The 13,366-nt window shown below is 35.5% G+C and overlaps 1 protein-coding gene across 31 annotated transcripts in view; it reads left to right on the top strand.

Annotated features, from left to right (window-relative positions):
- Positions 1-13,366, top strand: part of LOC138707444 (titin homolog) — a 421,318-nt gene that overhangs the window by 355,883 nt on the left and 52,069 nt on the right. For 30 of the 31 annotated variants that reach the window (XM_069836869.1, XM_069836871.1, XM_069836899.1 and 27 more), the window contains 6 exons: positions 1,201-1,363; positions 5,282-5,482; positions 7,545-7,632; positions 9,810-10,023; positions 10,113-10,249; positions 12,917-13,093. In XM_069836869.1, coding sequence (XP_069692970.1) covers positions 1,201-1,363; positions 5,282-5,482; positions 7,545-7,632; positions 9,810-10,023; positions 10,113-10,249; positions 12,917-13,093 — 980 coding nt within the window. The remainder of the gene's footprint in view (positions 1-1,200; positions 1,364-5,281; positions 5,483-7,544; positions 7,633-9,809; positions 10,024-10,112; positions 10,250-12,916; positions 13,094-13,366) is intronic. The other variant, XM_069836880.1, reaches the window with a different exon arrangement.

Genomic DNA, 13,366 nt, shown 5'->3' with positions numbered 1-13,366 from the left:
AATACAGTATTACTCCATTATGTAATTACTGTACTCTGCATCAAAGACATTTACATTATGTACTGTACTTAATTCTTTCGGGGAAAAAAAAAAAAAAAAACATTTATAGTTGTTTGCCGTGTGCGTGTTCTCCAAGTCCTCATGTTTACCACACTTGAGTTTCTGCGATTACATCCTCCCGACATTGCAGCTGTAGTGATTGAGTCGCGATTTTTTGTTATTGTTCTTAATGTCGATGATGGGATTCCTAATGCATCAGAGAGTTGTTTCTGAGTAAGAGTACTGTTCTCATTGTACTTTCGTAAGATATCCAAATTTCCGACACAGAAAGGGCTTTTCGTTTAACACTCATTGTAATCACATTCACAGACACTTCAATACACTAAAGGACAACAAACTGCCCAGCAAAAATTTCCAGAATATTATTATGGCCGAGTGAAGAATGTTGTTTGAGAGAGAGGGTTAGCAAGAGGGTGAGGTATTGTAACTGTATGTAGGGTTTAACCACGCAGATAAGGAGTCGAATAAGAGAGCATAACAAGAGGGTGGGGTATACTAAGATATGAAGTATGAAGGTTTAAATGCGCAGGTAAAGGGTCGAATACCAATACTTTTCAGGTTAATGGCACCAGTGAGCTCAATGACCAAGATGTTTCATTGCTGTTACAGTACATTGCTGAAAATTACATCGAAAATATTCCACAAAAACACCGTATTATGCGGGACTTGAGCACAACACAGGGTATTTTATAAAGGCGTTATATATGAAATGTGCAGGACCGGACAAAAAAAGCATATTACACAGGACAGTGTAACAAGCGGGCGCGTCTTATCGAGGTTTACTGTACCGTGAAAATTGAAAATTCCTATTTTGTTTTTCTCCAACCACTATTTTAATATGTAAATGTGGTGTCAATCTCCTGTCTTTGTAAGCATATTTTGATTCATACTTCCAACTTGGAAAATGGTTTCTCTTTTAATTCTATGAATAATGACCTCAGTGTTCTCTCAGTATGAGCCTGGGAAGAATATTAGACGCTGTTTAACAACGAAACTCTTAGTAAGTTACTCGAGGAGATGGGAAGGGGAATTAGATGATACGGGATTAAATGAAGTGTAATTATAATTTTCTTGATTTTACTGAAATATGATGTTTATTTCGCTGTAGATTTATGCTAATCATATGTCGTTTGTTCTCAGCCTCTGATAAGCCCGACTTGGGTCTGGAAGAACTGACTGCTCTGAATGTGAAATCTCGGTACCAAGTGTTTGAGAAGACTGACACACCTGGTGCTGAAGTGGAGCGCTCCCCAAGCTCTGTCAGTGTGAAGCGATCTCCAAGTATTCTCAGCAAATTGGCAAAGTAAGAATCATTCACCTTGCCATGACTGTTGAAGTCGTGAGAAGCACTGTACTTTCACAGTCTTAATTTGTTACTTTATTTTAATAGCAGAAGGGCCATTTCATTGTCATGGGTAGGACATTTCTGCTCATATGACAAATATTTAATTCAGTAGGAACAAAAACGTAAAAAACCACTAAATGATGTCCACTCTTGACATTAAAATCTTCCATCATTTATAAATTTTAAATAAATATTTGCCTGAGTTTTGATATTATTCAGTTTTGAAATCTTGTCACAGGCGGGACCAAAAATGGACATCAAGCATGACATTGTATGAAGTTTTATTAAAGTTGTGTGAAGTGCTTGGTAAAAGAAATTCAAAACACTTCCAGACCGATACAAGAGGAGTTGTACTTTACCATGATCTGCATAAAATGAGAATAATTACATTTACATGCAAAATATAAATTATTAATCGTTGTCACAGGTGGGACAGTCAAATTTCACAGCTGGGACATAGTGTGAATTATTCAATTTATCCTCTCTCACTTATGTCCAGAGGTCCACTGAACTCATAGAAATGTAATTTCTCACATAGCTATTTCATTACTTGTTGGTGAAGGACGCACACAATTTGTTTATATGTAAATAATTTGACACATCAGATTCATCAATCCTTAAAACTTTGCATGATTCATCAACAGTTCGCATGCACATTATTTTCACATCACCCTACTCATCTACATTACTTTGGTAGATGGCTGCATACTTATGCTTTGATATAGTCTTTGTCAGTAGCGGCTGGTGGTCAAAACAATGAGTGTGCTACAATCTCTATATCGGCCTACTGTATACACTTATATGTATTTATCTTAATTTGAGACTGCCTAGTGACGAAATATGGAGTTCCTTCCTATTGCAGAACTTGTCAATTACTCTGGTGTTAAACGTTAAACCCTCCATCCTGGACATTATACTCTTTTCTATTGACAGTATTGCAAGAGCAGTGAGGCGATCCTGGGACATAGTGTTCCTTAAAAACGTTTTTATGCGTTTCAAGCAAGAAAAACATCTTTCTGGCTTAGCAGTGGTCATTGGTAATGTAACCAAAATATTTAACAACTTCGTTACTTCACAGAATGGATCCCGTGAATTGTTGGAGGCTATGTATTGTAACAATTGAACAGCTCCACTTATATTTCGGAAGTCGAGTCTTCTGTATAGAACTCCAAGTTGTGTCTTTAACATTCTTTTGTTCAGTACAGTATAGATGTTGACAGCAACTTCAAGTTCGCGTTCAGGAAAATTATGCAAAAAATTGTCAAAAAATTCGCTGTTTAACAATTTTGTTGCGTCTAGGTAGCTTAAAGACTAGATACGATGAGTAGTTTTCTGAATTATACGGTCACATACTTCCTTGGCTTCAATTTTCGAATTCCATTTTCCGTGCTTGCTGACTGATTCGTGAGGAACCACAAAAATCTGGTAGATGGCAGCAGCAGTCGAACATTTGAATTACCAAATATATTGTACATAGTTCCGAGTTCTTCCACAAACAAGCTTTCTTTCGTTATGCTTTACTTTTGCAATCTCCAAGCTGTGTTGTGCTGAAGCTGACTACAGCACTTCTCCGTGTAAAAATAGCCAATCAGAGCAGTTATTTCAGCTTCGCACATGCGCATTAACTGTCTACATTCTAATGTAGAGTTTTGAATAGCACAACGAACCCCCTGAGGCACCAAAGAGTGAAGAGCAAAGACTAAACACTCTATAACGCGTCATGAACATAACCACGGGAAATTGTCAAATGGCATTAAATACTATGGTATTGCAAATACTTTATTTGAGCAAAAATTATCATTGTGCTGTAGCACTGTAGCACATAAGGACGGGCTGCCCCTGGTCTTTGTAGTGTCACTATTAAATTACACTAGCACAAATGATCCTGCTTTAATTTCATGAGTTGCTAATGCTGTTGTTTCTGCACTATGTTCTTTCAGTTTCCTCCAATCGTCATGTTCACATTTATTGTCAGCATCAGACTCAGATAGGGCTTAAATACCTCGTATTTCACTAGTTCTAATAGATACGTAAAACCAATAATCAAGTTGCCAGAATCATAGCCCTTGAAATAAAGCTTTGACTACAGTAAGGTCAGTCATGCACTGTTATTTTCTAAATCACACCAAACAATCTCTAAAAGTTCTATACTATTAGAAGCAAAAAGCGGGACTTTCTTGTTGAGGCAACTACAAAGAAGTTAAAACAAATTACCGGCGTTTGACTATTCTGTAGTAAACTATTCTCTTGTCAGTTTTAGAATGATCAGATATCTTTGATACCAGGGTCTTGCCAATTGATATGATCTTGGGCATAAAACTCCTGAACTTCAGTAACAATATCTTCATATATTGAGCGAATATATTTTCTTGCCCCTCTTTTTTGTCAGTATTAGGTATAGATTTCAACATAAGCTTCTTTACAACACCAAATCTTTCGCTCAGAATGTGAGAAAGAACTTTCTTAACTCTACTATATAAGTGCCTGGGGAGTCCTATATGGCCCTAATTTGGAACATAAACGGACTTGTTTTTGTTTGTTTTCACTATTATCCTTCATATTTTGCTGGTACAGTATTTTTATTTTTCTTTTCAGCTTCTTTACACGTTTCCTTTAAATGCACTGCTCGATTGTCTTACTTTTCTTCTCATTTTTTATGCCGTCGTTTGTTCTTCTCCCTTTCTCTTTCTTCACGATTTCCACACTTCTTTTTATCTTTTGTGAGTAAGTTCTGCATTATGTCAGCAGATGTCGTTTTACCCATGTTTAGAAAGGGATGTCTCCATAAAATTTGTCACGAGTGGGACACATGATAATTATCATAATCTCGGTAACCTCTTTGTGTACCAATCTGAAACACTGGATTCGTAATGTTAATGGGAACTTGTTTACTTATACACAACTTCAACTTTAACCTCCTGTTCTCCTTTTCTAGAAACAGTCTTTTCAAGTTATTTTGTCACTGATGGGACATTGAAACAAGCACTATAATATGCACTAATTTTAGGTAATGTGCCTACCTTTCACAACCAAATATTATTGCGGTTGCAGCATTGGACAATCTTCTTTCATTCAGCACAGTAAAATGGCAAACAAATGGAATGGGGAGCTTTATACTAACGTACAATTCAAAATCTAGTTCAGACCTGCAAGTTTACACTTACTTACTTACTGGCTTTTAAGGAACCCGGAGGTTCATTGCCGCCCTCACATAAGCCCGCCATTGGTCCCTATCCTGAGCAAGATTAATCCAGTCTCTATCATCATATCCCACCTCCCTCAAATCCATTTTAATATTATCTTCCCATCTACGTCTCGGCCTTCCCAAAGGTCTTTTTCCCTCCAGCCTCCCAACTAACACTCTATATCCATTTCTAGATTCGCCCATATGTGCTAAATGCCCTGCCCATCTCAAACGTCTGGATTTAATGTTCCTAATTATGTCAGGTGAAGAATACAATGCGTGCAGTTCTGTGTTGTGTAACTTTCTCCATTCTCCTGTAACTTCATCCCTCTTAGCCCCAAATATTTTCCTAAGCACCTTATTCTCAAACACCCTTAACCTATGTTCCTCTCTCAAAGTGAGAGTCCAAGTTTCACAACCATAAAGAACAAGTTTACACTACTCTCTTTAAACCGTAATTTCTTGATAAATTGCGAACTGATATTCATATTTTTCTTTTACAGATAACTTCAATGTTTTCTCTTACAAAATCTTCAAAATTCGATGTAATATAAGATCTTTGAAAATTTTGGAGTCAGGCTCACTTTGTCATGGAATGGCCCAGAATTAATCACTTTAATGTTATTTTTGTTTGAAAAATATACAAATGACGATTTGATTTGTGAATGATCTTGCTTGTTTATTACTTGAAGATTCCAAGCTAAGGGGATGGATATTGGGGTAACAGACGACTCTCTGAATGGAATTCCATATGAGGAGAGCTCGTCCTCCAGCGAGGAAGAGGAAGAGATGGATGGAGAGATGGGAGATGCAGACAGAGATCTGATTCGCTCAAATAGAAAACAGCGTGAACGTCCAGTTAGCTTCAGCAAGATGGAAGATATTAAGTGTCGGTAAGTAGAAATACCTCTTAATAGCTAATGTGTGAGAGCACACGCACACAAACACATGTATATATACGCAAGTAGCTTCTCAGTATTCGAAATATATCTTATTTGCAAAAAAAAGTGTAATAGTGTGTCGATAGTTCACAATTTCAGTGGCTTACAACTTGCCTTTCCTCTGCATAGGTATTTCCTCCTAAATGATATTCATAATTTGTTCAAGATGATTGTTTATTCCTCTCAATTGGGATGGCCTCGTCATCACTATTTAATACCTCTTCATAACAAATTTGATCACCCCTTCAGTAAAGCAACCACAGTACTAATATAACCTTTCCCTATAACATTCCCAACTGCCCCACCTACTATCTCATTTCAGATAAGCGTGATATATTGTGCAATAGAGAATGCATGAAAGTGAAATTCCACAGTTTTACATAAAATATGCAATAAATGTATAAAAATATTATAAATATCTAAAAGACGGACGTAATATGCAAGATAAATATCTAAATATGTGTTGTGGTTGTGCCACTTCTGGCACCAAATTATGTTGTGGTTCTGCCCTACCGAGCATTACTTTTGTCAAGGTATTTCTGACACCAGTTTATTTTAGTTTACGTCAGGATATTTCAGGATGGTAATGGTCGAGCTATTATCTTAACTAGGTACTGCGTATTCAAGAACAGGATCACAGGTTGGATCAGGCTCGAAGAATATCAGCCTAATCAAATCAAATCACTTCACTGGTTATATTATAATATATTGTAAAACTTTCTTATATAGATGAGTTATACATTTAGCTATTTAGCTATGTTATGAATAGTTTCAAAATGTTTAACAGGTCTAGTAAGTTATATATATTTCGTGTTATTTTACTTGATTTTACTTTACTTAACCAATAAAAGAGAATCTAGGATATACCTACCTGGTATACCTATTCAGTTACATGAGTTTAAATGAAAACAAAATGGTAAAATAAATCATTGATTATATTTGAATGCAATTGATTAAACAGTGAAATAATATGGAAACTTCAGTGCGTCAGCTTGGTTACGTAAGGTGCAATTAGTCGAACAAACTTAGGAAACAATGTAAAATCATTTAAAGAATTTACCTACAAAGGCGTTTGTTGACTCGGGTGCCATTCGGCTTGGATTCCCGAATACTGATAATAATATTGTCCATCAAAATATCTCGTGAGGTAGTACCATTCAAAAACCTCAGAAAAATCCATTATGTCTTAAATAAATGCGTTCAAAGTAGAACTTCTGACTTGCGGTCACAAAACTGACTGATCTGTTCAAATGTGAGCACTCGAAAGAGGGGCCGCGCCCGTGGAGATGTTTGTTATATTGAGAGCGGTAGCGTCATGACGCTATCCGGGCCGCGAAAAATAGCGCGAATACTACTGAGATGTACTTCGTATATGCCAGTTTTACTCTCAACGCAAACGCTGGATTTGCGTTAATTTAACATACAGAAAAATCATGGGAGTTCCTGCGATCAACTGGTTCTCAATATGGGTTTCAAAGCAAGAGAGGGCTATGGAACAATCTAATCACACACGCGTCCTAGTGCGTGGGAGATAAAGGTGAAAGAAGCTGACTTCACGTTCTGCTCGACAATGCGAGTCCACATGTTCGCGTCTTATTTCCAAACGCTTACTCTTCGTCAAGGCCTTGCATATACATGGTGCTGTCCGTAAAACTTACTATGAAATTCATGACAGTTGCTATGTTTGACCACCGTAATTTATCCCTTAAATTAGCGGGGCATAACATATGCATTATGCATGAAGTTATCCTTGAAAAGTTCAAAACATACAAATATGTACGGAAGAAGTAGGCTATAGTTGCTTCGATTCGCTAAGCCAGGAAACAGATATTTACAAAGGTTCAGAAGTGTAGCAGGATTATATAAAGCATGCATTTGCATTGAAATCCTGTCTTTACATATAAGCATAGGATTAAATTCGTATCCTGTTTGATGTATGTATAAAATATTGTTTCGTGAATTTTGTGCATTTGTATTGTGAATGATAACAGCAATATTAACTTGTTCTTTAAAGGTGGGAAACTGGTCAAGCGGCTTGGAGAGAGGAACAGCGGCAGGAAAGGAAGCAGGAAATCCAGAATATTCGCTCTCGACTGTTCCTGGTAAATAATACATTGTATACAGTTGTCGAAGGTAACACTTCCTCTCACACCCTTAAAATTCGTACTTAAATTTGTAGAAAAGATCTTTTCTTAAGCAAATAAAATTGTTATTGTATTTTTTACACTAATATGTCATGGTTTTATTCTGGCACTGCATGAATAATTATAAATCGTACAAGAGGAAGCATATTATACGACAAAATACATTTTAGAGAATGATTATAACATGAAAATATTTTCCAGTTGGTGAGAAATGTTTACTGCACTACAGACCCGAACAAAGCCACTGCTGGCTTCAAGTATGTCAACAGGGATACAAATCAGACAGAAGCGTAGACGTGCCAGCCTCTTATTGAGACTTAAAAATAAAAATTAATTAACCCTCGACATTTACCTGGGGCCTTTTCTAACCCCACACCATATTCTATTGTTAATACCTGCATCCATATACTCCTAAACATTCCAGTAACCTAGATATGCTGTCTTTAGTTATTTTAGTTTCCTTTATAATTAAAATTATTATTTCATAATTATATATTTATTGCTTTTTTCATGTTTATTGCTTGGGTTCGTGAAGAGCTCCAGCTATAGAACACGTCTTTATTTTCTAGTTAGAATTATTTTGCAGTGATAGTGTTTTGTTGTAAGCAAAGTGAATGCACACTTTGAAAAGTGAACAAATGAAAAAAAAATACAGCACAAATTGTCAATTAGGCTATGGGTAAAATATTGTAGGTTTAAGAGTAATTATTTGTATTTGTTAAATTAGCTTCTTGTTCTTTCTACTGGAGGAGGTGCTGAGACGAAATTAATTAATTGTCTAAACATAATAATTAACAGTTGATGCAATAACAATTTCCTTTTTGTGTTTTATTTAAAGGACAGTGAATGTGTCCTCTGATAATTGAAAGAAATAAAAACACAGATACAGAATAGTTTGTCATTAAACTGATTAAATTAATTAATTCATTCATTGTTTAAACATAGTGAGCAAATCTAGGTGCAATGAAAACTTTCAATTTGCCTATACTGTTTATAAAAATGCATTAAGCTATAAAATAACCTAATTATTAACAACAAATATTCTTGGGGTCAAAAAGGACCCCAGATAAGTAGCATGAAATTCTAGACGGGTTTATGACACAAAAATGAAGAATTAACACACAGCATAACCTGTCAGTACAGTGGTCAGCTCAGCAAAGTATTACTCTTTTGTGAAGCTGATTCTGTGGTGTTATGGCAGAAGCTGATATCTAAAATTTCAGCAAAAAATATTTTGTTGTCTAAATGTGATGCAAATGTTGTTTTTAACATTACGGCAAAACAAGGCATGTGTACTCCCATTAGTAGCAATCTCTGATACTAATAAAAAAAAAATATATATGCCTTCAAATCTGTCCCTGATTTTTCCTGAAAGAATCAACTTTAATACTCCTCTCCTGTAAAATAAGGAAAATCTACATATCAGCTTATTCCATAACACCACAGTTATAATGTCTCACATAACCTCTGTGAGCATTCTGTCATTTCATTGGACATCGCTGACCGTGGGTGGTCATGTAACTTAAAGCTAAGGTTCAGCTCTGACAACCAGCTGTACATGAATAACATAAATACCTCACTGCTTCAAGCTGTAGAAACATTCAAAATTCTTTCTAAGAACTGTCATTGTTATTTGATCAGAAGTGTTAGGGTACTGCTACTGTTTACAATATCTCACTTACTTAGGCTTGGGTTAAAAGATTTGCGCTGCAAGTACACATGAGGATACAAAAAATACTTTATCTCTCAGCAAACAGAATTGGGTACTTCTTTCTTGGACCATGCTGTTTCATAAATTTTGTAGGAAAAATTTGCAGTACCTGCTATTCCAAAGGATGTTGAAACATGTAAAGTGTGTATAAACATTTTATATGTTGAATAATGGAAAAAATGTGCGGCTGAAGAATTATAGAATTGTGAAAATGACTGCAGCAAAGAACGGTTTCTTTTCATAAATATGTCCAGAATTTTCTTTACTGTATGTCTATTGTTTTAACTTATAAATTATATAAAAGTTACCGTGTGAATGCATATGTGGTTAACTGTCTTGAAATAGTAATCCCCTTTTATTTCAAATATACTCACATTTAAGTCACTTAACTAATACTTCACTTTGTTTTCTTTTCTTTTTCAAGGGCAAACAAGGCAAAATGAAAGAAATGTACGAACAGGCTGTTAAAGACAGTGAAAACATGACACAAAAGAAGGAGGTGGGCATCCGTTCTGAAAAGGCCAAGAGCATCAAAGAGAGATTTGAACGTGGCGAAGTTCTTCCAGATGAAGATGCTGATGAGACAGATGAACACGGAAAGAAGTCTGTGGATGAGGACATGAGCGTATTCGAAGCAGGTGTGTGTTCTTCAGTGCACCATATTACATGTTGTTATGTCACTAGGCAATTTATTGCTATAAATGAAATGCAAAATAATTGATTGCAGGTATATCAAAGAAGTCACGAAGCCTGTTCCTGGAACTTGATGCAACAGCTGCCAAGACTCAGCAGCAACAGCCTGCTCTTATGTCGCCTCTGAGATCTCCATTGCCAAAGGATGATTCTCGAAGAACATCAAGAGAGGTATTGTTTTTATAAATGCTGAATGAATGTTTCAAAATAAGACTTGAGAATCTTTATTTTTTCTTCATTTCAACATACCTACTATTTGAACAAGGTGCGAATTTACGACATTACATGATGTTGCATAAAGTTGTTAATTTGTAAAAATCCTGAACGTTAAAATTAAAAAAGTAAAATACCTCGCAGCATAAAAATTGGTGTGTCTATAAATGCAGGACTCAACTCAACAAGGAGACAGAACTACATATGATGTCCTAACTATAGGTTGTACAGTATAGAGCTCCTTGACACACTCACGTGTTAAGATCTTATCTGTTGATATCTTATGCAGCCAACAATGAATGGACTTATATTAGCATAAAAATTACATAAGAAAAGATCCCTTGAACATCAACCTGGTTGGTGAGTTGGTATAGCGCTGGACTTCTATGTCCAAGGTTGCGAGTTCGATCCCAGGCCAGGTCGACGGCATTTAAGTGTGCTTAAATGCGACAGGCTCATATCAGTAGATTTACTGGCATGTAAAAGAACTCCAGCGGGACAAAATTCTGGCACATCCGGCGACGCTGATATAACCTCTGCAGTTGCGAGCGTCGTTAAATAAAACATAACTTTTTACTTCATTAGGTTGCATAAGTAGCAGGGAAGTACATTTTCCATGCTTGTTTTACCTCGGCAATGAAAGAAGGTGATGTTGATAGGGGTGATTAAAATAATGACCATGATCATGATAAAGATGACAGCAGAGATGACGATATGACAACATAGGCGTCTATAAAAACGATGTCAAAGATACAGACATATGTAAAGATGAGGAAAAAATATAGGTGACTGCAAATAAGTGGAAAGAAATATAGATGTTGGCGAAGATTATGACTAAGTGATGAATGCAAAGACGAAGACATTGGTAATGACTGAAACCAGGGTTGGCAGATTCTCTCGTCAGGAATTCAGGACAGGTGATGATACTGTGTACCTTAACGTGACTACACATTTGAATTAATTCCATTTGTAATACAATTGATTTTATTCGTTGTATGTACTTCAACTAGTTACATAGAATAATATCATATAAATTAGTTTTTATTTTCAGTCAATCACTTATCATGTTAAGATGGCAGAAATGGATTCTGTTACATCAAGATACAATATTAATATACGTCACGAATATTTTCGACTTAATTTCAAGTCATCTTCAGTTGATAGTTTACTAACAAAACAAACATTTGAACATGGTAAAGTTTCAATAATTTATTGAAGCCAGTCAGGCAAAAAAGCTTGCATACAACTATTTGAACACTAAGGTGAAACTTCACCATGTTCAAATGTTTGTTTTGTTAGTAAACTATCACCTGAAGATGACTTGAAAGTAAGTCGAAAATATTCGTGACTTAGGCTATATTAATATTGTATCTTGATGTAACAGAATCCATTTCTGCCATCTTAATATGATAAGTGATTGACTGAAATTAAAAACTAATTTATAGGATATTATTTCATAAACTTATCTAAACTCAATATGACTTTTAAATTTAGTTACATAGAGTTTAAACTTCTAATTCTATCACATTTCTGTTAGATTATCGAATTTCCTTTGAATTACTGACAAAGTCTGAAAAAATAATGTATTATAATCTGATCTCTACAGAAAAATACATAATACAGTGTTTAAATCCTATCAATAATAAATCAACTTCTAAAGAGAGTAAAAGATTAAGATACTGTACAATACCTAATACATACTATAGTATTATTGTTTTTATTTCAATACAACCTGATAGGAGGTGCCAGGCAGTGTTGACGGTGATGTTTAACATAGGTTGGACAGAGTCTTGAAAGAATGAGTAAGGCATTTTAAAAATAATTTTATGGAAATGAACAAAGAATTGTATTTTTCCAATCTTTTTGACATTCCGGGACAGATATAACTCAATCCAGGACACAGGACACACCATTAAAATCCAGAACAGTCCTGGGAAATCCAGGATGTCTGACAACCCTGACTCAATCGATGACAGCTAAAAGATGAAAATTGTGACGTGATAATGATGATATTGTACCATGTTAGGCTGTTAACTAATTATATCTGGGTTTCTTTCGCAAACATTTATGCCCTCCCATAGTCATAGATTTTGCATTATATTTACCTTTGTCATCTCGAGTAGGAGCTTTATCCCATGTAGATTAAATGACACTGGAACTCCACAACTTTTGATTGTGTAATAATATTAAATAATCCCATGTTGTGTTGAAATGAATCTGTTCCTGAAGGATAATAAGATAATGCAAAAGTTATTCTTATTTTCTCTACATTATATGGATTTTTTATCTGATTTTTATTGAAGCTGAACACAAATCAAGAGAAAGTAATACATGCTTATTCGTTGCATTGTTAAACGAAAAATATGTTACAATTTATCTTAAGAACTAGTATGATACGATGACATACCCTGCTTGATGTTCCATAGAATGTTAACAACAAAAAGTGTTGTGTGGTGGACATTGTTCACAACCTGAAATTATTATAAAAGAGGGAAATTTTTTTTCTGACTTGTTACATTGAGATGTGAGGGACAGTGGTATTTTTTTGTGTTTGTCCGTCTGAAAAGTTATCATTTCATTGTTCTCAGTAACACATTAGGGTTTTCCATTAAATGGAATTTTCAGAATGTCCTTCACCGCCAGCCTTCAGAAGATGTGGTGAGAAGTAGCGATCTGATTGAGGATGTGCAAGTGGAGACTGCGGAAGTTAGCAACAAGTTTAAGTTCTTTGAGACTTACAAAGAACCTGAAAAACAGAGGAAACAATTCCGCATCACCCCTCCCCGAGAAGGGCAGGTCAAGGTGTGGTGAAATCATAGTGTCCCAACTAACACTGTCCTCATAACCAGTGTGTGTGCATGCGTGTGTCTAATGCACAAACACTAAAAATGTCACTGCGATCTTGTTTGGTCGTGTGTTATTGAGATGGGGTATTCTGATTCCTCGTATTTGGTGCTACTAAAAGATAATTTCAGAATTAATTTTCCTCCTCCTTCTTAAAATTTATACAGTAGAACCTCTATTATCCGTGGTAATGAAGGGGGCAGACTGAACGGTTAATCGAAAAAGTCGGAT

Source organism: Periplaneta americana, chromosome 10 (assembly GCF_040183065.1).
Source record: "Periplaneta americana isolate PAMFEO1 chromosome 10, P.americana_PAMFEO1_priV1, whole genome shotgun sequence".
In the NCBI taxonomy this organism is placed as follows: Eukaryota; Metazoa; Arthropoda; class Insecta; order Blattodea; family Blattidae; genus Periplaneta; species Periplaneta americana.
Note: the sequence above shows the minus strand (reverse complement) of the source record. Positions and strands in the feature narration are given on the sequence as shown.